The sequence below is a fragment of the Pichia membranifaciens genome (assembly GCF_001661235.1).
Source record: "Pichia membranifaciens NRRL Y-2026 unplaced genomic scaffold PICMEscaffold_9, whole genome shotgun sequence".
In the NCBI taxonomy this organism is placed as follows: Eukaryota; Fungi; Ascomycota; class Pichiomycetes; order Pichiales; family Pichiaceae; genus Pichia; species Pichia membranifaciens.
In genome coordinates this window covers 165,413-190,420 of record NW_017566990.1, presented here as the reverse complement: position 1 = coordinate 190,420, position 25,008 = coordinate 165,413, and the positions used below count along the sequence as shown (strand labels likewise).

At 43.7% G+C, this 25,008-nt stretch overlaps 11 protein-coding genes across 11 annotated transcripts; 9 read left to right on the top strand and 2 right to left on the bottom strand.

Moving 5' to 3' along the window:
* The first annotated feature begins 31 nt into the window (after window positions 1-31).
* On the top strand, window positions 32-4,195 carry PICMEDRAFT_18595 (hypothetical protein). Its single transcript, XM_019162074.1, has one exon. The coding sequence runs from the start codon at window positions 360-362 to the stop codon at window positions 4,125-4,127; it is 3,768 nt and encodes a 1,255-aa protein (XP_019015254.1). The 5' UTR covers window positions 32-359; the 3' UTR covers window positions 4,128-4,195.
* A 127-nt stretch (window positions 4,196-4,322) lies between these two features.
* Window positions 4,323-6,059, top strand: PICMEDRAFT_18593 (hypothetical protein). The gene has a single exon (XM_019162073.1). The coding sequence runs from the start codon at window positions 4,346-4,348 to the stop codon at window positions 5,894-5,896; it is 1,551 nt and encodes a 516-aa protein (XP_019015253.1). The 5' UTR covers window positions 4,323-4,345; the 3' UTR covers window positions 5,897-6,059.
* Window positions 6,060-6,106: 47 nt separating this feature from the next.
* PICMEDRAFT_18592 (hypothetical protein) lies at window positions 6,107-8,202 on the top strand. The gene has a single exon (XM_019162072.1). It carries the CDS (start codon window positions 6,139-6,141, stop codon window positions 8,179-8,181), a length of 2,043 nt encoding a protein of 680 aa, XP_019015252.1. The 5' UTR covers window positions 6,107-6,138; the 3' UTR covers window positions 8,182-8,202.
* A 52-nt stretch (window positions 8,203-8,254) lies between these two features.
* PICMEDRAFT_18590 (hypothetical protein) lies at window positions 8,255-10,519 on the bottom strand. The gene has a single exon (XM_019162071.1). The coding sequence runs from the start codon at window positions 10,182-10,184 to the stop codon at window positions 8,346-8,348; it is 1,839 nt and encodes a 612-aa protein (XP_019015251.1). The 5' UTR covers window positions 10,185-10,519; the 3' UTR covers window positions 8,255-8,345.
* A 103-nt stretch (window positions 10,520-10,622) lies between these two features.
* PICMEDRAFT_24607 (hypothetical protein) lies at window positions 10,623-11,102 on the bottom strand (the record flags this gene model as incomplete). The annotated part of the gene is made up of 1 exon (XM_019162359.1): window positions 10,623-11,102. A coding segment is annotated over one exon (480 nt), but the record flags the coding sequence as incomplete, so codon positions are not given.
* Window positions 11,103-11,554: 452 nt separating this feature from the next.
* Window positions 11,555-12,997, top strand: PICMEDRAFT_74972 (hypothetical protein; the record flags this gene model as incomplete). Its single annotated transcript, XM_019164929.1, has 1 exon — window positions 11,555-12,997. One exon carries the CDS (start codon window positions 11,555-11,557, stop codon window positions 12,995-12,997), a length of 1,443 nt encoding a protein of 480 aa, XP_019015249.1.
* A 475-nt stretch (window positions 12,998-13,472) lies between these two features.
* Window positions 13,473-15,126, top strand: PICMEDRAFT_79882 (hypothetical protein; the record flags this gene model as incomplete). Its single annotated transcript, XM_019164975.1, has 1 exon — window positions 13,473-15,126. Exon 1 carries the CDS (start codon window positions 13,513-13,515, stop codon window positions 15,124-15,126), a length of 1,614 nt encoding a protein of 537 aa, XP_019015248.1. The 5' UTR covers window positions 13,473-13,512.
* A 1,008-nt stretch (window positions 15,127-16,134) lies between these two features.
* PICMEDRAFT_13886 (hypothetical protein) lies at window positions 16,135-17,709 on the top strand (the record flags this gene model as incomplete). Its single annotated transcript, XM_019160121.1, has 1 exon — window positions 16,135-17,709. The coding sequence occupies one exon, from the start codon at window positions 16,135-16,137 to the stop codon at window positions 17,707-17,709; it is 1,575 nt and encodes a 524-aa protein (XP_019015247.1).
* Window positions 17,710-18,925: 1,216 nt separating this feature from the next.
* On the top strand, window positions 18,926-20,296 carry PICMEDRAFT_26003 (hypothetical protein; the record flags this gene model as incomplete). Its single annotated transcript, XM_019162426.1, has 1 exon — window positions 18,926-20,296. A coding segment is annotated over one exon (1,371 nt), but the record flags the coding sequence as incomplete, so codon positions are not given.
* A 694-nt stretch (window positions 20,297-20,990) lies between these two features.
* PICMEDRAFT_79879 (hypothetical protein) lies at window positions 20,991-22,783 on the top strand (the record flags this gene model as incomplete). Its single annotated transcript, XM_019164974.1, has 3 exons — window positions 20,991-21,751; window positions 21,818-22,079; window positions 22,274-22,783. The coding sequence occupies 3 exons, from the start codon at window positions 20,991-20,993 to the stop codon at window positions 22,643-22,645; spliced, it is 1,395 nt and encodes a 464-aa protein (XP_019015245.1). The 3' UTR covers window positions 22,646-22,783.
* Window positions 22,784-23,208: 425 nt separating this feature from the next.
* PICMEDRAFT_13883 (hypothetical protein) lies at window positions 23,209-24,834 on the top strand (the record flags this gene model as incomplete). Its single annotated transcript, XM_019160120.1, has 1 exon — window positions 23,209-24,834. One exon carries the CDS (start codon window positions 23,209-23,211, stop codon window positions 24,832-24,834), a length of 1,626 nt encoding a protein of 541 aa, XP_019015244.1.
* Between the last annotated feature and the right edge of the window lie 174 nt (window positions 24,835-25,008).

Sequence of the window (25,008 nt, the reverse complement as noted above, 5' to 3'; positions counted from 1 at the left end):
AACTTAATACTTTGTCATGTGAACTTTTCGATAAAAATACTACGATCTTATTGTCAAATAATATAGTTGGCCGCTTTTCAGATACAGTAAAGTGGTCTAACCTGTCAATGCTAACCTGTTGGAACTACGTTGAAAGAGACAAAGAGAACCGTCATGTATGGATTGAACATATCCCTCTTCTTCTTTTGCACGTGACCAGACTGACATTGTCTGGGTTACATTTTTGTCGGTGGAAAAAAAACGGCATGGCGTAATCGGCACCATTTCAATCCTGTTTAATATGGACTAACAGCACCATAAGTTTAAATATTTAGAACAACATTGACACACGCTACAAGCTACACAGTAAGATAGACGAAATGGCTGCTAAGAAAGCACGCCATCACAAAACCAAAAATAAGTCGAAAACGGGAGGTAACAGGCCTACCGCTAAGGAAACGGCACCTGGAGCAGGAACCGGTATTGGTTCCAACCAGGAAGAAATCGTCTTTGGGTCAGATGGGAATGACATGACTGCTGGCAGCCCGCAGATTATGGGCGGAATGGACGATCCTTTTGATGAGATTGTGGCAAAGGCGATGAACTTTTCCTATGCGGACTCAATCAATTTCAAAGGTGGCAATTTTGCTCTTTTGAAAAGTATACGAAATATGGTTTCTACAATGGAAGAAAACAAGTTTTTGAATTATATGGAGGATATACGAACAGGAAAGACGGGAATTGAAGATATAGTAGAGCTTTTAGACAGTTTCAGGATTGAGCGTAATGAATCCCCCAATGTTCTCTCTGGGAACGCCCATGGTACAGCTCCGTCCACTACCAATGGCAATAATGATAGTAATAAAGGCGTTAGAATAAATGAGCTAGAACCGAAACGGTTGGAACATGAAGATCATGAGAAAGGAGAAGAAGAAGAGGAAGGAGAAAAAGGACAAGATGATGATGAAGAGGAAGAAGAACAAATAGAAGAAGGTGGTTACGTATCTTCCAATGAAAATGAATCCGACAACAATTCAGGTGAAGAGTACAGCTTCGACCTGGAGTTGAGCAACAACTTTTTTGACCCATACAAATTCCACGACGCTCTTTTCAAAGTTCTTCGCATAACCATCCCCAACGCCAAAGGTACTACATCTGGAGAACAACACAGAATCAAAAATCTATTTTCAATGCTTGCCACCCTATGTGACCCATACACACAGCCATCATCCACAGGTGATCACAACGAGATGATTCTAAGTGCAGACTTAATATCCGACCTTGTAATATCTCTGATTTACAAAGAGTATGTAAAGTTATCCGATGGACAGACAATGAACTTACCAGCTTTTGACATGGCTTACGATATTGCCTTAATCATTGAAAAGATAATGATCATCTTGAACGCAGACGATGAAACCAACCTAATTTACATCAACAACGATGAAGAACATTGGGAGAGGGAGCTCCCAAAGTGGCTACCACACAGTGCTCTATCAAATATTGTAAATATAGCTAGCGATTTTCATCACATGATGCTACTCTACACAATTGCCACAGCAGGTTTACTAATTATCCAGAAATTATATAGAAACATGGGCAATATATGTCTCAATCCGTTTCTCTCAATGTACTTACAAATATGGAAGAATCAGACCAGAATCATATATCTGGGTATAGAAATAGATAGACGTGATGAAGATAACGGATTTCCAGGATACCCTGAAGTTATCCGATATATGATTAAGGGTGCTTCAGCTGTGCGATCAATGATATCATTGATATTGAATGATGATTTTGACAAAAGGCTGCATGATTTAAAGCACGAATCATTGGTAAACTTTATGCGTCCGTGGGGTCGTAAATTCACCAATGGCTCGATAACCAGAGATATACGAGTATTTGTTGCTGCATTATTGGCTTTAGGTTCGGAATTGGATAGTGTCACGGAATTATTATTTAATTTTGATCCAGAAGATAGATATGATGAAGATATCAAGTACATGTTTGAGATGGAATTGGAAGATATGGAAGAGGAAAACACCACATCCATATCTGCCGACGGTGCAGCTGCAGAATTGAAAGATGACACTGTAAGTGGGGCAGAGACAAGTCAAGGCGCCAACGAAGCGCATGAAAATGAACATTACCATGATCATCACAAGGAGAATGTGAGAAGATACGTTGGTAAAAATGGAATTCTTGAAATTGAAAGACACGACGAGGAAGTCGATGAGTATGGTGATGGTGATGATGCAATGTTTACGAACCAGATTTCAACTTCGTCAGCTTATGATTTGCACCCGGATTGCGATTGCGTATTTGAAGACTTTGAGAGTGATTTCGATGAAGAAGGAGAGTATGAGGAAATTAATGGCGAAGACGAGGCAAAAGTAGAGGAAAATGAGGAAAGATTGAAACAGGTCAAACAGTTTGATAATGTCAAGCTTTTAAATGACTTTGAAAGCTTAAGTCACCTGAGCCACATCGATTTGAAAGATTTGGACATGGAAACGATTCAAAATCTACATTTAGAAGCTGTGAGAAACATTAATAATGGCCCTTCCGCCGTTAGAGCTACGGGAAGCAAAAACACCGAAATAGACTCCAAGGGAAGAGATTGGAGAGATATCCCAAGGGGAGACAATGTCATGCTTACCGCAAATTTTGTGAACTTGTTGAAAAGTTCCACTGACGATTCATCTATTTTTCTTACTCCGATGGAAAAATTATTGAGTTCGTTGCAGAGCATGACATCAGAAACATTGGACAGCCAAACATGTGAAAAGATAATTAGGAGTATTGCATGGGTGGTTCAGTATGAACACGAGAGCAAATTGATGAGTGATGAAGAAGTAAAGATGAACAACGATCCTAACGTGAATGCTGATGTGATTTACAATTTCTTAAAACTGGATGATAATTTCGTCAAAATGATGACTCATAATCCATCATCTGCTTTCTTTATTATAGATGAACTACTGATGGCTGAAGGATATAGGCGTGTTCTAATTTGGTTTTTGACGCATTTGCCTCTGAACCAATGGATCATCAACTACTTCCACGATCTTCTAATTGGCCAGCGTGGCAACCCCAGCAAGGAAGAAAGCGATTCCAGCACGAGGTTCAGTTTCAGTAGACAAGGGCCTCTAGTTTTAAGCGAGGTTGAGCAATCTATGCTTTTACACGAGTTTCTTTCTAATGCGGTCATCTACCTTTCTAGAGGATCGTCTTACGAGCTCGAGGATATCATGTGGAACCAAATAGAAAAGGAGAAAACAGGTCGTCGTGAAAAGAATAACACCACACCAACCAACAATGTCTCGTCGTTCATAACCAACAGATCGAATGCTCAAAAGTTAATCAAGGTTATCTGTCTTATGTTGAAGTCTTTGGAAGCCAACAAAGTCATTGACCCCAGTAACGCGGAATACCGTGTTGAGATCCAAACTTTATTGGTTCAATGGGTAGGTGTAGGTTTTGTCCCAGAAGCACGGGAACTTTTCTTCAAATATTCAAGTACAGGTAATGTTGGCAAAGAACTGAGTGGTGATGCGAATGGGAAAACAATTGTTGGGAAAGCTGAAAAGGAAAATGCGAGCTCCACAAAGGAGAACATTTTATCAAGGTTATCTCAAAGCAAGTTCTCCAAGTTAATGTCTTACCTGGAGAACTTTTCAAGTTTTGATTTGTTCATAATAACGTTGAACATGGCTCAGCATTACAGAACAGAGAAAAGTACTTGCTTTGATTTTATGAAAGATCTCAATTCGATAGCACACGTTTATGAAACAGAAGAAGAGCTCTTGAAGTCATTCGATGACTTTTACCTAGCTTTGAATGAAGCTTTGTCTACTGGTGATGAAGAGCGCATTATCGAAATAATGTATGCGTCCAAGTTTTTAACGAGCGAAACCAACATCATCCATGCTAGGAGGGCAATTAATATTTTCATCGAGGGTGGAGAATTGACGAATGAAGCTGAAACCAACCAAACATTGCAGTTGTTAAGGCAGAATCAGCTTACTGATCATGTCGAAAACGAGAAGATACAAAACGCATTGGATAATCCCAGCCCACCAAAGCCGACAACTTTGCTAAACAGTAAAAAGACGAAAAAGAAACCCAAGCATGGCAAACACAAATAAATAGATTGTATAAGTTTATCTTTGTAGGTCTTTGTAAAATACCAACAGTTTCATGAAAAATGCACGGAAAAGCAAAAAACGGCTTCGCATCGGGAAAGAAAATTCAAGGCAGATAGACGAAGATTTACGTACATCATTTTTGCCTCACTAACTAGAAGAAAGTTCTGGTCATGAACTTTCCTTAGACAACTCCAACAGGTGCCAGAAGTTGCAAGAACATGCCCACCTTATCTGTCAACTGGAATTACAAAACGTATCGTGTGACCGTGACTCCGTCCACGATATTGGGCGATGTATTGAAAGAATCATGTCAACATTTCAATCTTGGTTCCGATTTCACCCTCTACAAACTCGTGAACAGGAATGGAAAAGAAATTGATTTGGGTTTGCCTTTTCGATTCAGCAATCTTGCCCAGGGCGCCAATCTTGATATTGTTGGCCCTCCTGCGGGTGTTGTGCAAACAGGGAAGAAGGAAGATGGTGAATCAGGCCAGGCAATCAAGAGCAGCGGTGACAACGAAGGCAATTGCGATAATCAGAAATATGTTAACTTGAGAATCAGTGTATCCACTCCGGAGAACACAACCACTACAGTTACAGACAAGTTTGCCAATGACATATCGCTGAATGGTGTCCTGGGAAGATTGGCTGAAAAACGTTATCTGGATCAAGTCAGCCATAGCAGAGTTGCCATTCAAATTATGATGAGAGTGCTCGACGCTGGCGAGTACAATAAGTCTTTAGCTAGCTTAGGACTCGTAGAAGGAAACCACGCAATACGATTAAGGGTCAAGCCGATTGATCATGCAATCGTTAAATCAAGACCTACGGAGGAGAAAAAGGTTACAGAAGAGAAGCCTAAGGATACGACCAAAACAGAGAAGGCTACCGTACCAGCTGTCTTAGTTAGCGATAAACAGGAAGAGGTCAATGCTGCTGAAAGCACGAAGCAAGAGCAACCAAAAGAGCAGTCAATTGTTTCTGAACCAGAGAAAATCAGCACAACTGACGTTCGTGCAGAACCTCCGAAGAATGACATTGACATCAAGTACGTACATCATGGCAATGGACGAAATGCGGCCAGGGAAAATGACCATGATGATTCTTCTTATGAAATGAGTATCGAACAAGCGAGAATCTACCAAAGACTGCTTTCCAAGCAAGCAGCCGACCAACCAATGCTTACAAAAGCCCTGAGAGAGAAACTGGAAGAGGAAGAAAGGCAGAGGAAAGAGCAGGTGAAACAGTCAATTTACACAGGAGAAAGCATCATCAGAATCAAGTTCCCAGACAACAAGGTGGTGCAGGTGAAAATCGACAACAGGAAGACCCTCAAGGACCTCGCTGAAGTCCTTGTGGAGAAAGTGTTAAAGCCTGAGATTGTTCCACGGAAGTACAAAAGTGGAGACGACTTATTTTTTGAGCTTTATGTTGCCCATCCGTACAGCAAAATATTAGGGCAAAACACAGAGCTGGCAAAGACGATAGACGATTGCGAGTTTGGCAACCGTATCTCGCTTTTGTTCCGGTTTGAACCTGAATACACAATGGCTCTTGTTCCAAATGGATATATCCTCGATCATCTTTTAGAGAAACTGGACGATACTGCTTCACCAACCGGGCCGGCCTCTGCTGAAGCAAACCAAACGAATTCTTCGACCACTTCGACCGAAGAAAAGCCTCATCAGCCAGCGGAAGGGCTCAACGGCACTAAAAGAGCCAAATTTAAGCAGGTTCCAGCATGGATGAAGCTCAGCAAGAAGGTGTGAGCAGCTGGTAGCATTCAGGTTGCTGCCTATGATTATAATTACGTATCTATATAGACAACATTCTTTAATCGGTAGTAATAGCTTCGACACGCACACGGCGCACCGATTAGGAAAAGTTAAATCGGTCTGAGTCGTGTCTCTGTTTATTTGTTTACAACTGCACGATACGTATTTCTTGACAGTGCTAATAGGTGTTCTCTACTCGAAACAGCTCCATCATATTAAAAAGTAAGTTCAGAGAAATGACAGATTTGAACAACATTAAGGTTTATGTGAGGTTCAAACCAACGAGGGAAGGCACTGACAGCTCGCTTCGAAACCGGGACGTATCCCCCAATCACTATCAGATCATAAACGATTCACAAACAGTGAATATTGTTCCACAAAAGATTCCACGAAGGCCACTAGCGTTGGAGAGCAAACAGAGTACTTTACTGAATGATAATGGGTCGAGGTCTTTCAATTTTACTTACGATCATGTCTTCTCGAGCAACGCAACTCAGGACGAGATATTTCAGCAAACAATATCGCCCGTTATACGATCCACTATGCAAGGATACAACGCTTCAATACTGTGTTACGGTCAGACAGGAAGTGGGAAGACGTATACCATGATGGGAGATACAGATGACCATGAGCAGAGGGGAATCATTCCGAGGCTGTTCACTGAAATTTTCAACGAGATTGACGGTGCCCCAGATACATCCCAATACACTATTGCGCTTTCATACTTTGAGATTTACAATGACGTGATCAACGATTTGTTGAGCCCGAAATGTGAGGCAAGTCAGATATACATAAGAGAAGCAAGTGGGGATAATATCAAAGGTTCAGGACCAAGTACGGGGGAGGAATTTGATAGCAACTCTTTGACCCAGCCAAACGTTTATGTGGAAGGTTTAGACAAGTTCTATGTTGCCGATATCGATGACATCAACCAGGTTCTTAAAATAGGTAACGCAAACAGAGAAGTGGCTGAAACGAGGATGAACAGTTCCAGTTCCAGATCACACTCTATTCTACGGGTGGAAATTTGCGTACGTGAGCACAATAATGGTTTCCCATCTTCTGAACAGGAAATAGTGATGTACAATAGCACCCTTTTTTTGGTTGATCTCGCTGGTTCTGAGAGGCTTACAAAATCTGGGACGAACTCCTCGCATGCATCTCTTAAAGAGACGATTGGCATCAACACATCTCTTTCTGCCCTAGGCAACGTTATCAATTTGCTCGGATCGGAAAATGCCGTGAATGGTAAAAGGCCCTATATCCCATACAGAGATTCAAAACTTACTAGAGTTCTTGCAAACTCATTGGGTGGCAACTCCAAGACAGCTATGATAATCACATGCTCCTCAGATCTGGACGATTTCAACGAGACTTTATCGTCTTTACGATTTGCACAGCGTGCGAAGAATGTTCATAACACAGTGAGTAGAAATGAATCTGTTGTTGAGAACAGCCGATATGAATTCTCTCCAGACATAGATTCTGGTGACACGCTCAAAAGCTGGAAATCCAAATATGTCAACGCTTTGAAGAAGATCATTGATCTCGAAGCCAGAAGTGAATCACCGGTGTTTTCATCATTTCATCATGACAGCAGTGGAAACGAAATTGGGGAGGATGCCAAAAGCATAGCCAAGCTGAGAATGGAAAACGCAAACCTGAGAAAAGAGCTCAACATATATAAAACATCAGTGGAAGCAATGAACAATAATAAAATAACAGAAAAGATTGACTTCATGATGACACTCCGATCATTTCAGTCTCTCAAAGCGGATGTTGAGATATACAAGAAGCTACTTGTTACAAAGACTGATCAAATCCTACAGTTAGAAGATGAAATTGAGGAGTTGAAATCAAGAAATTCCAATGTGGCTGACCATGGTGTGAAAGAGCTAGACTCTTTGCATACCATGAAGTCGATGTCCAACAAAATTCAGGAGCAAAATGATGAGCTGCTGCAGCAAGTGGAGAAGGCCGAACAACTGCTGATGCGCAAGGAGCAGGAGCTGAAAAGCGTGACCTTGAAGTGGTCAAACAGAGATATGGTGGTGAATGAGGAGCAAAATGAAGTTGAGCAAAAGCTTGAGCAAATGAGTAGACGCTTGAAATCCGCTGTCAATGGAGATTTGTTGCTGAGTAATAATGAGAACGGTGGTGGCATCAAAATATTTAGTGACCTCGAAAAGATTGGAGCTGACTTTGTTGCAAATGCCAATGGCAACACTAGCAGTGTCGGTAAAAAGGGAGTTAACTTACGTATAGTCAAGCCACGTTGATTTACAGCGAGGAAGAAGGACTTTGTAAAAATTGTATATTAGGATCAAATAAGGATCCAGTATTTCACTAGCTGTGTTTTTTTGGTAAAGTGATTATTGGTTTATAACGTTAACAAAAATCGTAAATATATAGTTAGAAAAGAATGAAAGAGACCAATCTCTTCCTAGGCGAAGGCACGTTGTCCTTCTTTCAAGCCCAAGATACAGCGGACGTCACTGACAAACCTCAGACTGTTCAAAAGGGGCAATAGGTTCATCAATTCCGTATCTTCTGGATCGTTAATCCAACCCTCAATCATTAAGCCATTGTCTTTGTGGCGTACATAGGATATGGGAGAATTGTCAATGATGATGATTTTCGAGTAGTCAAAACCCTTGGAGGAGGCAGACCTCGAGACGTTTGAGGAGATGCTGGAGGCTCTCGACCTGGTTCTCGAGTTGGACCTCGATTGTGGTTGGCGGCTCTCGTCGTTCAAGACAACGGATAAATCTTTGAGATAGCCCTTGCCCTCTGCGAAAATGCAAGAGTTTCTGTAGTATCTTGTTTTGAATAGTCTGGTGGGAGGGTCGGCCTGCAGCTTCTTGAGGGATTTTTTCATCACATCGTTGGACAAAACCTGTTCTTCAAGATAATCAATGACCGGGTCCGCGTATTCCTTTATGGAAGCGGTGAAACAGACGAGGTCGAACCATTGGTAAACGACGGATAGGAACTCCTCCACATAGGGGCGCTTATAGATGTGGTATAAGGTAGGCAAGTTGCCCGTAACTTTCACTTCAATGGACCTCCCCTTGGTCTTGTTGAGGGTGGAGGAATTGTATCGTGATAGCGAATGGATCAAGGTCTCATCCAAGTCAAGCACCAACGTTTTCCGAGGTAGTTTTGGAGGTTCAAAGATGTTGAAATCGAATAATAGCTTGGGAAAAATGAACTTCTTTCTTTTCTTTCGTTTTGCCTGGGAAGCAGAGGTAAGTGTTGCCGAAGGCGCCAAATCTGAGCTCGGTTTCAACTCTGCTGCCGTGGAAGCGGCAGAGGAGGCAGAGGAAACAGCAGGTACTGGCGTTGCTGGGATTCCGCTCTCGTCTGCATTAGCTCCTTCCAAAGAGCCCGCGGACAAGGAGGGGGTACTATTGACAGCCTGGAGAAGCTTGTAGTTCAGTCTAGACACCTTAGACGGCTTGGATGGTGTATCCGTGTCCGGAATGAGATGTATCGAAGGGGTGATTGGGTTTGAGTCCGACGGCGACTTGAAATAGTCGTCGTTTTCGTGGTAGTCCGGGTCAAACTCCATGGACTCCTCCAGTATAGTAGAGATGGACGACTTGGGAGCGTACTTGCCTGTGGATTTGGCGGAGGAGGAGGACGACGGCGGAGACGGGGTGGAAGGGGCAGACACCGCTTTGGCTGGAGAGGCGTTCTCGTCGCCATTGTTCGAGACAGCATCTGCGGAAGACGGCGTAGCCAGCGAGACGAGCGAAGTGGATCCTGGCTGCGGAGTCTGTGTATCTGCGTCATCGACCGAGAGGTCCTGGTACTCCGAGTGGTCGTGATCGCCTTCGTCCAGCCCAACAAGAAAGAGCCCTAGCTGGTACAGTTTTCGGAGCGGATAGAAGAGGACGGAGAGAAGGCAGCAGATGGGAACGTAAACGAGGATCCTCGGCACAAAGAGTACCGAGTACAAGACGTAGGAGCTGACGCCTGCGGCCGTCTGCGCCTCGAGGGAAATGCCCGACGGGTCTGTGGACTCTTCTTCTTCGCCGCCGCCCGTGTCCTGCTGCTTCCCGAGCCCGTCCTCTTCCGCAATGCTGTCCTGGTCGTCGCCGTCGGCGGCGCTGTCCTTCTCTGGCGGGGGTCCGCCCTCACCGTCGCCCGCAGCGTGTGCCGGCAGGGACGTTCTCCACTGCAAAGTCGTGGAGAGGTACTGGAGAGAGTTCATGGTGCCACGGCGGAGGGCTGGCTGCAGAGCTGATGGGACCCTGCTGACAGAGAAGAAGAGGTCCATGGTGGAGAGTGGCAGGGGATGAAAACATGTTGAAGAAAGAGCCTCCTGCCGCAATGGGAGCGGAACGACGGCGTGTGCTTACGCAAGCAGTCGAGTATCAAGAAGGAGCATGTGATTGATTGCATAAAGGTGTATAAAGGGTCCGTAGATATGAGGGGGTTGGGCTTTGTGCAGGGCCGGCAAGGGGATGCTTGGCTGCAGAAAGGATCAGACAAAGCTGCGGTAGGGGTCGGCGGTGTTGCCGGGCGGTGACGCCGGGTGATGGGCTTGGTGGGGCCGTTGCGGAGCTTTGTAGTCCTTCGGCGGGACCGCCGGAGTGTGGTTGTTCGGGCGGGTCCCGGCGGCAGCCGTGGTAGCGGTGCGGTGGTCAAACGGGTTCGACGCAGCGTAGGTGGTCTGGGTGTCGACCTCGTGCAGGCCCAGGCCCGGCTGGCCGGCCTGGCGCTGCGCCTGCTCCCGGCGGAGAAGCATCTTCGTGACCTCGGAGTGGATGATGGCGGCGTTCCGGGACGAGCAGCCGTTCATCCACGAGAAGAAGGAGCCGATTACGGGCGGGAACGTCAGGAAGAGGTCGAAGAGGATGTTGGCGTTCAACTTCGCCACGGTCTTGGCGTCCAGGTTGAAGAACATCCCCGCCCTCGTCGTCAGCCGGGCGTGCACCGCGTACATGAGCAGCGGGCCAATGCACGGCAACGCCACCACCAACGGCCCGAGCCCGACCCCACAGTCCACCGGGTAGCACCCCATGAAGCACTTGTCGTCCACCCACGCCCGCCGCTGCACCCACTTCCACATCTTCTGCTCCTCCTTCGTGGCGCTGTCCCGCAACTTCAACTTCCTCGTCTTCCCGCCCCCCACGTCCTCCCGGTACGGGTCCTTCGTCTTCACGTGTTTCTCCGCGTACTCGTTCACCCGGTCCGTGGCCTTGTCCAGCGCCATGTCCTTCGCTATGCCCTCCACGAAGCTCTCGACAAAATTCATCCTGTTCCTGCTGCTTTGCTGCTGCTGCTGCTGCTGCTGCTCCAATTGCTGCTGCCCTCCCCCCACTGCCCTCTTTCTTCCTGCTTCCCGTCACCATTGTCTGACGTGTCCGTCAACAAATGCTCATCGCCGTTGTTTCCGCCAGGGCAGAAACCCGAGCCCGCAGAAGGACCGACGCGTCGGCGCGAAAATGCTCAGCGGAAAACGGCCAGCAGGCTCATCGTTTGTGGATGTAGAAAACGGCAACAGGCTCTGAGAAAGCTGAGCATTCTTCTTCCTGGTGTTGAGACGGGAAGGCAAACAAACAGGGTTTGACAGCAGCCAAGACAGCAGCTAAGATAGCAGATAGCAGAAGAACAGCGACGATGCAGCAGTCCCCGCAGGTGCGCATGTACGAGACGGCGGCGGTCCGAATACTCTTTGTGGCGGACATCAGAGGCAACCTGTCGCATTTGAACACGCTGGCCAGGACACACAGCCCCGACGTGATCATCCACACGGGGAACTTCGGGTTCTTGGACAACGAGAGCGTGTCGAGAATCCACGAGTCGTACCTCCGGCACATTGTGGAGTTCTCGCCGTTGCTCCCGCAGCACTTGATACTGAAGATCTCGCAGCTGTCGAAGGTGTCGGGCGACTCTGTGCACCACCTGTCGAACGACAACGTGAACTTGAAGACGCTGTTGCTGGACCAGAACATTTCGGAGCTCCCGCGGTTCCTGTCGGGCGAGCTGGCGCTCGAGGTGCCGGTGTACACGATCTACGGCATGTGCGAAGACTCGTACGTGATCAACAAGTTCCGCTACGGCGCCTACACGGTCCCAAACCTCCACATCATCGACGACTGCTCGCTGCACCTCATCAAGTTCAAGAACAACACGCAGTCGCTGCTCCTCTGCGGCATCGGCGGCTCGCTCTCCTACCACAAGCTCTTCCACCAGGGCACGACGCACAACTTCAGCGACATCGTGGGCCCGGCTGCCGCTGGCGCCGGCGGGGCGCCGCCGCTGCCGCCGCCACGGGACGTCATACCCATCTCGGGCGACCCGGGCAACATCTGGATCACTGTCCTGCAGTTGGGCAAGCTCATCCAGTCGCTCCTCAAGTTCTCCGAGCAGAACGCGGACGAGTACAACCGGGCCGTCAAGTTCTTCATCACCCACCAGTCGCCGACACGGGAGCCCCTCTTGGAGCACCTAGCCATCTTCTTCAAGATGGACTACACCATCTCCAACTCGCTCCACTTCAAGTACATCTCCTCCTACAACGCGTTGACCGTCAACCCCTCCTTCGAGACGTTCAAGCTCAAGTTCGCAGACTCCAGAATGAAGCTCGCCAGAATATGGGCTCGTGTCCAGAAGAAGTACGAGCGTCTCCTTGCGCAGCTTCCAAACCACCAGCTTGCCGCCTACGTCGATCTTGCCTTGACCGTTTACGACAAGATCCCGATCTCCACAAAGTCCGCCAACCCTCCTTCCTTGTCCTCGACCTCCTCTGCTGCCGCCACCGCTAACGCCAGTAACAGCGCAGCCTCCCTCACTTCCCCCGCAGATGACATTCCCTCGCTCGCTCTTTCGTCGTCCCTGCTACAGTCTTTGCAAGCTTCTGAGATCCAAGACGTACACGACATGCTGAGTAAACACGAGGTGAACTTAGTAATAAGACACCTAAACGACCTCTACTACGTGGCCTTCCAACATTCCTGGCACTACAATATCTGCGACGTCTCTCACGGCCAGCTGATCTTGAACTACGACGACGGCAAGATTAGCATGCAGGCGTCCTCCGAAGGCTTCGATTTCAAGTACCGTTCGCAGAGCGACCCCGTCTAGCAACCTTCTTCCTCGCCACACACACACGCACACAGCCTTTTACGTATATTCCTATATTCACATATGTACTCTACTTTTTATAACAACGGACACATTCAATGTATGCTGTATGTATACTCCCCCCCAATCACGCCGTTCCTCGATCTCGGAATCCGGTTCTCGACTCTTGCCGAAAACGACACACCTCACGTAGTTTTTCTTGCTACCACCACCATCGCTCACCTTCCCTTTAGGGCTATTCCATTTATGCAGTGTTAAAGATTGCTTCCGCTCGTCACCTCCTCTGTTGCTAGCACCATTAAGTTGCAATTCGAGTCTGTAACATTACTAATCAGCATCCAAAGTAAGCATGTGTTTGTGTAGCTGTGTATCTTTAACATGGGGACAACGAAGGTAGCAAAAGTGATCTTAAAAAGTAGGAAATATCCGTTTCTGGTTTCTTCGTCAGACATAGTGGAATTGGAGGTTTACTAACCTCTACTCTCCACACTGTACAGCACAAACGGTAATCAAAAATGCCTATCAATCTGCTACATCAAATCCAGCAGCTGCTAAACTGGCCGCAGCAGCTTGTTGCGGTGGAAAAACGAAATGTCTTTGTTGTGTACTTCTTGGTTTTATTGGCGACCTCTTTGGACAATCTAAACTCGACTGCTGCACTTACAATGACCGCCAACATCGAAAAGGAGTTTCATACAGACTCATCGACTGCAAGCTGGGTCCTTTCAGGATATGCACTTACGCTTGGCTCGTTTATCATGATTAGCGGGAAAATAGCAGACATTATAGGCCCCCATAATTTGTTTTTAATCGGCTTGACCTCTGTTTGGATTTGTGCTCTCATCTGTGCATGCATCCCACACTCTTCTATAATCACCCTAATTGTGTTCAGAGCTATCCAGGGTATTGGTGCTTCCTCCTTAGTTCCCTCCACAATTGCATTGGCTGCCAACTACTTTACAGGCCGGTACGCTAAGTACCTTCCCGCTGCTATCATAGGTTTCATAATCTCCCTCACTGGGACGTTGGGTTTTGGCATTATTCTTGGTGGTGCCTTTTCAGAGACTCTCATTGGGTACAGAAGCTTTTTCTTCTTTGTGTTTGCATTTGGGTTCTTCTGTGATCTTGTTCTACTCTTTCTAATAATACCAATCAAAAAGACAACAGAGCATGCCAACTTGAAAATGAAAAACATTGACTTCATAGGTTCTGCATTGGTGATTGTCGGGATTCTTCTCATAATCCTCGGACTAACAGAAGGGGGTGAAAATTGGAGATCTCCCAAGGCATACATGCCGTTGATTGTTGGCTTTTTCACCTTTGTCTGTGCCTTGGTGTTTGAGATACTCTATATCCAGAGATTCAAGACAAAACATAGACACTTGGATAAAGCCTCGGATTGGAGACTCCAGATGGAGCTATTATTTCCCCCGGACATTATCAGGATTCCAAATTTTCTCCCATTCCTAATTGTCTGTGGCTTGTATTATGCTACTTTTACCATGATGCTAGCTGTTGGAATAGAATACTATAGCTTTATTGAAGAAGCATCGCCTATCATTTCTGCTATTAAAGTTTTCCCACTCACTGTTGGATTGGTTTTCGGGGCTATCATCTACAGGGCGTCATACTACGAGAAGGTCGGCCTGAGAAACATGTTCATCTTATCTGCGGCGTTTACTTTAGGATCCTGCGTATGGTTTTCACGCACAAACTATGAAGTGCTCAACTCGTATTGGAAATTTGGCATTGGGTCATTGTTTTTGTACGGTTACGGGATGAACATATTTTTCAATATCTACATTGGGGCAGTTGTTGCTAACACCCCCCTCCACTTACAAGGCGTCGTGAATGGAATCTACCAAACGTGCTCACAAGTGTTGCTTAGTATCGGCAATGCCTTAGTTCCATCCATTTTGGGGAACCTTCAACGGGCCACCAACGAAAGGATGAAACATGAATTGCACGCCAAATTTCAAAGTGTCTTTTATGTGATCATGGGATTCCACGCCACAGTTTTTTTCATTATGGTCTTATTTGTCAGGAATTTGAAGAAAAAAGAAGAACCAGAGAGTGAGATGATTGACGATTCTGTCAAAAACGAGGATGTGTGTGTCTCCACTACCTAAAACTTCTCTCGCTGCTGCTCGATCGTCAAGCACTATCTCTCTATAATATTATGGAACGTTACGTTTGTAACAAAACTCAATACATATTGCACATTTATATCTTACTTATTTCGAGTCCTTTTTTCCCTGTGAACTCCATCACCATTTGCTCCAGATTTTTATTGCAGAACACTTATATATATATCTTTACAAAATACTACATGATTATCTACTTCCTAATGCGGTAATTTTTTAGACACGACCACGCTGCACATTAGTAATCAGAAATGTTGCAGTTTTTCTTTTGATATATATAGCATGGAAGCTCTACAACCTCTTTCCCTCTAGTAGATCTGGTGTGTCATTAACACGTTAAAGATGAAAAAACATGAGAGTCCATCCAAGCGCTCTTAACACAATTTCATTCTCACGTCTTAATGTTTTTTTGTTGCAAATTTGTCCGAGCATTTCGATGAATTCTTGAAGCATCATTTTGATTTATAAAGCCATATACACTGTAAACCATTCTAGAGATGACAATTGTAAAAGTGTCTAAAAATAACATTTTTTTGAGTAATATTGTAATTTTTTCAATTTTCCTTATCTGGAGTACGGTTTTATCCACATTTTATGCCAGCTGTCAAGCATCAGTTGCAAAGTTAATCGCATTGCTCTCCTCGACGGTATCAGGTACTTTCATAAAAATTGATATCTCTGTTTTGGTAAACTATTGTGGTACTTTTTAGAAGTAAAAGTCCAAATTCACATTGCAAATATATATATTAGTAATCATGCTCTCCAGATTTTTCACTATATATCTCTCTACTTTGCTGCATTTTGACATGTCTTCTTCTTCAATATTCTCAAAATTTTTTGAGTATCGGCAACCAGAGTTTCAAATCAGCAACACCAATGTTACTGAGCAGGATTAGCACCTTTTTGGCATGGGCCAGAAATGTAGTCCCTTTAGAAAAAAAAAATGTTTTCGTGGTTTACTTTTTTATCCTCTTGGCTGCTTCTCTTGATAACATGAACACTTCTGCGGCGCTTACACTATCGAACGATATTGAAAAGGCCTTCAACACTAACTCTTCTACCGCTAGTTGGGTGTTGTCCGGTTATGCACTAACGCTTGGGTCGTTCATTTTAATTACCGGGAAACTAGCCGACATCATAGGACCAGACAACATCTTTTTGATAGGTTTGTCAGTCATCTGGATTTGCTCTCTCATCTGTGCCTGCATTCCTCATTCGTCGGTTGTGGCATTGATAGTTATCAGGGCATTACAAGGTGTCGGAGCCTCAGCATTGGTTCCTTCCACTGTAGCATTGGCTGCGAACTACTTCACAGGTAAACTTTCAAAATATTTAGCTCCTGCACTTGGAGGATTTATCATTGCACTTACAGGTATTTTTGGCGTTGGAGTCACCATCGGTGGAGCCTTTTCTGAGACTAGTACTGGATACAGAGGATTTTTCTGGTTTGTGTTTGCATATGGACTCATTCTAAACATAATCTTGCTTTTCCTGATAATACTGGTGGATAGGAAAGATGGCGAAGATAAGATGGAACTCAAAAACATTGATTTTGTTGCAGGTTTTCTAGTCATTGCAGGTGTGTTATTGATAATACTTGGATTGACAGAAGGAGCTGAAAATTGGAGAAGTCCAAAAGCTTACATCTCACTAATTGTCGGTTTTTTTGCATTCCTCTCATCGTTAGGTTTTGAAATTATATATTTGAAAAGGTTTCAAAGAAAAAATCAAAACAAGGACAAATCAACTGACTGGCGGCTTCAAGTTGAATTGCTATTCCCACCTGAGATAATCAAAATACCAAACTTCTTACCGATTCTTATACAATGTGGAATGTACTATGCCACTTTTACAATGGTTATTGTTATCGGTATCAACTACTTTACCTTTATTGAAGGAAATACTCCCATAATTGTGGCCATAAAAGTGTTACCCCTTCCTGTGGGCTTAGTGTTTGGTGCTCTAGCATACAGGACTTCGTACTACAACAGAGTGGGATTAAAAAACATGCTTATTCTTTCTTCTGCAATATGCTTAGGGATGTGCGTCTGGTTTTCACGCATAGATTACAAGAGTGACAATTCTTACTGGAAGTTTGGATTCGTTTCTCTTTTTCTCTACGGCTATGGAATCAACATGTTTTTCAACATCTATTTTTCGGTTGTTGTATCCAATACCCCGCTACATCTCCAGGGAGTTGTTAATGGGATATACCAAACATGTGGACAAGTGTTGCTAAGTATAGGAAATGCCCTAGTTCCCTCCATTTTGGGCAACCTCGAGGTGGCAACTACAGAGCAAGCAAAGCAAAAACTGTTCAATAAGTTTCAGACAATCTTTTACGTAGTTCTGGCGTTTCACGCCGTTATGTTCCTTATCATGGTATTCTTAGTAAGAAATCACCAAAAGGAAAACGAAAGCGACGACAGAATTGACGAAGAAGATGTTTTGGGAGAGGAGAAGAAGCAAGATGACGACTGTGAATGCCATGTCAGAGAAGCCGACAGTGGAACGGAGTCAAGAAACTCCCGCACCAATCTTTCATATCTGGATGCTAGATCTGTCTGAGTTATATATAGGCCTTTACTTTGCTCATGCGCCAGGTATTCCCAAACAAAATTACAGCGTTAACAAGTCGTGCGGAATATTTGGGTTTGGGTCCTTGCTTTTGTATGGAAACAAAACGTAACTGTTCTTTAACTTTTAAATCTAGGTAGTCGCTGCTAATACCCCACTCCATCTACAAGGTGTTTTCAATGGAATACATCAAAAGTACTCTCAAGGAAGTACCTGAAAGAGGAGAGCATGTCTCCGATGCTGTCAAAGATGCGATGACGTCGGCGCGTCCATCACCGAAAATCTTGTTGACGTCTGAATGTTGCAGAACCGTGAAATGCTACAGCAACTGCACCAACAAAGCTCAATGAGCCGGAGATGTTTCAAAGACTTCAGCTATTGTACTACATTTACTTCGGCGCAGTTGTTGCACGTCCCACTTTTACCTCACAGTAAAAAGGTAATTTTTTTTTTTTAATATGGCAATTTTTGGAGTTGTAGCCACTCCCTTTTTAGCAGTCAACAAGACCCATATTTCTTTACATCAGAAACAAGATCCTTTTAGCTCTGTCCCACTGACCACCAGTGTAGCCCGAAGGTTTTATGGTTGGTTTTGGATATCTTAGAAGTTGCTAAATTAAGGTCCAGTAACTACAACTTCGGCTCACGCTTTCTTTTTTTCCTCCCTTAGAAATACCCAAATGGGTGGAGCTTATTCCCGAACTGATTCTACTGCTGACAACATGGATGGCACGTTCTCTATCGTAGAACTGTAGTGGATTTTCAAGCCAGATAAGATACTGGAGTCACTTCTTCAGGAGCGTCAGGAAATATCCTTCTCTTCGTGGAAATTGTACCATCATTTTCTGTCGGCTGCTAAGCCGTGGCTGCAACACGCAGACTCAGCCGTATTACAATATTTGCTTATTTGAAGCAGCAGATCTTTGTACAAACTAGTTATCTTCTGCCTTGAGTTGGTTAGGTCTAGTTAGAGTCGCAAAAGGGCAACTTCTCTTGTCGTTATAATGCGTGAAAAAGTTTATTAGTAATCAAATTCTCTAGACATGACTAAGTCAAAACATCGTTGCCTTTGCTGAACGTTGTAAAAACAGACACAGGGCCTCTGCTTGATCAAGTTTGACAAGAAAGATATAGTCTAGAGTATCATCACAACTCTTAGCCAACAATGCTGAACCCGTTGAAGAAATTCGGCACTTTCATGGTGTGGATAAGAAACGTGGTTCCGCTAGAAAAAAGAAATGTTTTCGTGGTATACACCCTAATACTTTTGGCCACCTCACTTGATAACATGAATACTTCCGCTGCCTTTACGATGTCAAACGATATCGAGAAGGCATTCAACACCGACTCATCTACAGCCAGTTGGGTGTTGTCTGGTTATGCGCTTACACTCGGTTCATTCATCCTAATTACGGGGAAACTAGCTGATGTCATCGGACCTCACAACATTTTCTTGGCTGGGTTGGGTATCATATGGATATGTTCTCTCATCTGTGCTTGCATCCCACATACCTCGATTGTTGCCTTGATTGTGTTCAGAGCATTGAAGGGCATTGGTGCATCAGCGTTAGTTCCATCAACAGTAGCTATAGCTGCTAACTACTTTACGGGAGATTATGCAAAATACTTGAGTCCTGCACTTGCAGGATTTCTAATTGCACTAACGGGTGTTTTCGGTGTTGGTGTTACGTTGGGTGGTGCATTTTCTGAGACTAACGTTGGATACCGAGGCTTCTTTTGGTTCGTGTTTGCATATGCCTTCGTTATCGACTTGACCTTACTTTTCATCATCATACCTGTGGATAAAACGGAGGGCCATAAAAGAATGAAACTAAAAAACATCGATTTTTTTGGTGGCTTTCTAGTAATTACAGGGGTGTTGTTGATTATTCTTGGTTTAACAGAAGGAGCCGAAAATTGGAGGAGTCCAAAAGCATACGTTCCCCTAATTGTGGGGGTCTTCACATTCCTCTCATCGTTGGGCTTTGAAACTATATATTTGAAGAGGTTTCAAAGAAAAAACCAAAATTTGGACAAATCTGCCGACTGGAGGCTTCAAGTTGAATTGCTATTCCCACCTGAGATAATCAAAATACCAAACTTCTTACCGATTCTTATACAATGTGGAATGTACTATGCCACTTTTTCGATGGTTATGGTAATCGGTATCAACTACTATACTTACATTGAAAAAGAGAGCCCCATAATTGTGGCAATGAAGGTGTTACCCCTTCCTGTCGGCATGGTGTTTGGTGCTCTAGTATACAGGGCTTCGTACTACAACAGAGTGGGATTAAAAAACATGCTTATTCTTTCTTCTCTATTAACACTAGGAATGGCCATTTGGTTTTCTCGTATCACTTATAAGACTAGTCACTCATATTGGAAGTATGGTTTCATTTCTCTATTCATATACGGCTATGGAATTAACATGTTCTTCAACATCTACTATTCGGTTGTTGTGTCCAACACTCCATTACATCTCCAGGGAGTTGTTAATGGGATATTTCAGACATGTGGACAGGTTTTGCTTGCCATAGGAAATGCCCTAGTTCCCTCCATTTTGGGGAACTTGGAGATGATAACTACGGAAGAGGAAAAGCAACACTTGTTCAACAGATTTCAGACAATTTTTTACGTAGTGTTGGGTTTCCATGGATGCATGGTTTTGATTATGGTGTTTATGGTCAAAAGCCCTAAGAAGGTTAGCGGGAGCGAAGAGGGAAGCGAAAAGAAAAACGTTTCGGAAGAGAAGGAGGACGAAGACTTGTACAATTGTGACGAATTTGGCAGAGAGCGGGAGAAAGAGGGGCCAAGGGACCCTGTTATTGGTCCAACTTACTCACATGCTGGATCTGTTTGACTTGTACCACACATTGCTGTATACTTTTTGTCTTAGCAAGTTAGCTATCTTTGCATTTTCCATATTTCATGCATTAATAATCAATAATAAACATGTAACAATTTGCAAATTTTCGCGTTGATTACAAATGGCTTTACCCTATCAACAGCCACATCGGGGTTGTCTCCCCAATAGAGGAGCGTTGCAGCTCAGAAATTATATCCACTGTACTATCAGATTCTAGTATAAACAACAGGTAAACTTCTCCGTCTCAAAAGTATTGCAAAAATCTCAGAAGTTATCTCTTAAATAAAAATACTTCTCGTAGCACTCGTCGACAGAGAGAGTAACAGGAAAGAGATTTTGAAACTAATAACCTTTTGCCGCATAAAATGATTGATATCCTTGGTTTAGTATGCGAACCGATAATATGGGCAAGGAACGTCATCCCAATGGAAAAGAGAAACCCATTTGTGGTTTACTTTTTCATCCTTATGGCAACTTGCTAGATAACTTAAACAACGCAACAGCCTTTACTTTGCAGGGTAACATACAACAAGCCTTTAACACAGATTCTTCGACCGCCAGTTGGGTGTTGTCCGAATATGCTCTTACGCTTGGCTCCTTTATCATGGTAAATGGTAAGATTTCCGACATCATTGGCCCACACAACATTTATCTCGGAGGGTTATCGGTCATCTGGATATGTGCTCTCATCTGTGCATGCATTCCACACTCATCCATCATCACGCTAATTGTTTTCAGGGCAATCCAAGGTGTTGGTGCTTCTGCCTTAGTTCCATCGACACTTGCTCTTGCGGCAAACTATTTTAGTGGCCCCTATGCCAAATATCTTCCAGGTGCTGTGGTTGGCTTCATCATCGCATTGACTGGTGTTTTTGGGGTTGCACTTATTTTAGGAGGGGCATTTTCCGAGACCGCAATCGGATATGAAAGTTACTTTTACTTTGTGTTTGCATATAGGTTGGTGATGAACATAATATTGCTCTTTTTAATCATTCCGATTGAAGAGACAGAAGAGCATGAAAAGATGAAGCTGAAAAATGTTGATTTCATTGGATCTGCCTTGATCATCATTGGTATTCTCTTGATGATTTTGGGACTGACCGAAGGTGGTGATGACTGGAAGAGGCCAAGAGCCTACGTGCCCTTGGTTGTGGGGTTTTTCACGTTTGTTTCCTCATTTATCTTTGAAATGTTTTATTTGAAAAGATTCTAGGAAAAGAATCAACACAGAGACAAGTCAGAAGACTGGAGACTTCAAATAGATTTGATATTCCCACCTGAAATCATTCACATTCCAAATTTCCTTCCTATTTTGATAACATGTGGTATGTACTTTGCAACGTTTACCATGATCACCGCAATTGGGGTGCTATACTATAGCTCCATAGATGGTGACTCCCCAATAATTGTTGCTCTCAAAGTTTCCACTATATCAGCCGGTGTTGTTTTTGAAGCATCTATATACAGACAATCTTACTACGGCAAAATTGGTGTTCGGAATATGTTTATTTTATCTGCTGCAGGCACACTCGGAACATGCATATGGTTTTCCAGAACAAACTTTCACAGTCACAACTCGTTTTGGAAGTTTGATTTGTTCCATTGTTCTTATACGGATATACGATAAATTTGTTTTTCAACATTTATGTTCCCACCGTTGTCTCGAACACTCCATTCCATCTTCAGGGTGTTGTCAATGGTGTCTACCGGACGTGCTTGCAGGTGTGTTTGAGTGTCGGCAATGCATTGGTCCCATCGATTGTTGGAAATGTTGTGCCTGCCACGTCGGAAGAAATGAAACAGCATCTTCATAACAAGTTTCAAAACATATTTTATGTATTAATGGGGTTTCATGTAGTGATTTTAATCATCATGATTCTTTTTGTTCGGGATTCTGAAAAGTCACCAGAAACTGAAGATGAAGTAGAGGACAAACCAGAAGTTGGAGGGAATTGCAATAAAGTGGAAAAAGGCTATGATGGAATCTGTTCAGAAAAGGAGGAAGACGATAAATGCACCGGCATATTTCTGCACGGCGACTCTCTGGAAGGCAGATAATTGTTTAACATGAATATATAAGATCGCCTGGCCTATCAATTAGCAGTTGATTTAACTTGACTATTTTCTACAATCAACTTTAGCTTCAACTTGTTTGCATTTGATCCATAAAAACCTTTGCATTTGATCCGTAAAAAGCCTTTGCATTTGATCTATAAAAAGCCTTAAAGCAAATCGTTTTATCGGTAACTATTATGTCGTCAAGTCCATTCTGGTATTCAACATGCCCCAACCCCCAAAATTTTCGCGAAGATTACAAATAACTTTGACTTACTGTCAAAGACACAGCCACATCGGGGTAGACAAATGGGTTGAAGGGCATAACTCCGGCCTTAATTCCATTTCGTGGCCCTGCTGTTCCTGGATATATAAAAACAAGGAACTTCCCAGTGTTGAAATGATAAAACTGGGCCTGAGACAACAATATTGTAGTTTCAATTTATGGAACAGCAGAAGTAAGGGAGAAAAAAACTCCAGAAAGACATAATATAATTTCGGATTAAATGAAGAACATTTTCAGCTTAATTAGAGATCCGATAATATGGGCAAGGACCGTGGTCCCAATGGAAAAGAGAAACATATTTGTGGTTTACTTTTTCATCCTTATGGCAACTTGTCTAGATAACTTAAACAGTGCAACAGCCTTTACTTTGCAGGGTAACATACAACAAGCCTTTAACACAGATTCTTCGACCGCCAGTTGGGTGTTGTCCGGATATGCTCTTACGCTTGGCTCCTTTATCATGGTAAGTGGTAAGATTTCCGACATCATTGGCCCACACAACCTTTATCTCGGAGGGTTATCGGTCATCTGGATATGTGCTCTCATCTGTGCATGCATCCCACACTCATCCATCATCACGCTAATTGTTTTCAGGGCAATCCAAGGTGTTGGTGCTTCTGCCTTAGTTCCATCGACACTTGCTCTTGCGGCAAACTATTTTAGTGGCCCCTATGCCAAATATCTTCCAGGTGCTGTGGTCGGATTCATTCTTGCATTGACTGGCATTTTTGGTGTTGCACTTGTCTTAGGAGGGGCATTTTCCGAGACCGCAATTGGATATAAAAGTTACTTTTACTTTGTGTTTGCATATGGGTTGGTGATGAACATAATATTGCTCTTTTTAATCATTCCGATTGAAGAGACAGAAGAGCATAAGAAGATGAAGCTGAAAAATGTTGATTTCATTGGATCTGCCTTGACCATCATTGGTATTCTCTTGATGATTTTGGGACTGACCGAAGGTGGTGATGACTGGAAGAGGCCAAGAGCCTACGTGCCCTTGGTTGTGGGGTTTTTCACATTTGTTTCCTCATTTATCTTTGAAATGTTTTATTTGAAAAGATTCCAGGAGAAGAATCAACACAGAGACAAGTCAGAAGACTGGAGACTTCAAATAGATTTGATATTCCCACCTGAAATCATTCACATTCCAAATTTCCTTCCTATTTTAATAGCATGTGGTATGTACTTTGCAACGTTTACCATGATCACCGCAATTGGGGTGCTATACTATAGCTCCATAGATGGTGACTCCCCAATAATTGTTGCTCTCAAAGTTGCTGCTATATCAGCTGGTGTTATTTTTGGTGCTACCACCTACAGACAATCTTACTACGGCAAAATTGGTGTTCGGAATATGTTTATTATATCAGCAGCAGTTTCCCTTGGAACATGCATATGGTTTTCCAGAACGAACTTCCACAGCCATAAGTCTTATTGGAAGTTTGGTTTTGTGTCATTGTTCCTTTATGGCTACGCGTTGAACGTTTTCTTCAATATTTACATCGGGGTTGTTGTGTCGAACACTCCACTCCATCTTCAGGGTGTTGTTAATGGTGTCTACCAGACGTGCTCACAAGTGTGTTTGAGTGTCGGTAATGCATTGGTCCCATCGATTGTTGGAAATGTTGTGCCTGCCACGTCGGAAGAAATGAAACAGCATCTTCATAACAAGTTTCAGAACATATTTTATGTATTAATGGGCTTCCATGTTGTGATTTTGATAATGATGGTTCTTTTTGTGCGTGCTCCTAAAAAGTCAGAGGAGTCAGAGACGGCAGAAGCTACTGCCGAAGAAAAACCTGTTGATGTAGAAATGGGCTGTGATGGTACTTGTTCGGAGAAGGAAGAAGAAGGAAGTTGTACTAATATATCTCTTCACGGTGACATTTCAACTAGCAGCTAATCACTTTGATTTGAGAATAATTTTTAAGGGATTGTTGATTATGATTTATAAAATTTTGGAATTGTATATATCACAGCGATTGATCAGGTAGGGTCTCGTTTTACAACCCTAATTAGGTGGAAATTTCCAATAATATCGTAATATTATATCTAAATACAGAATTAGCAGCTTTAC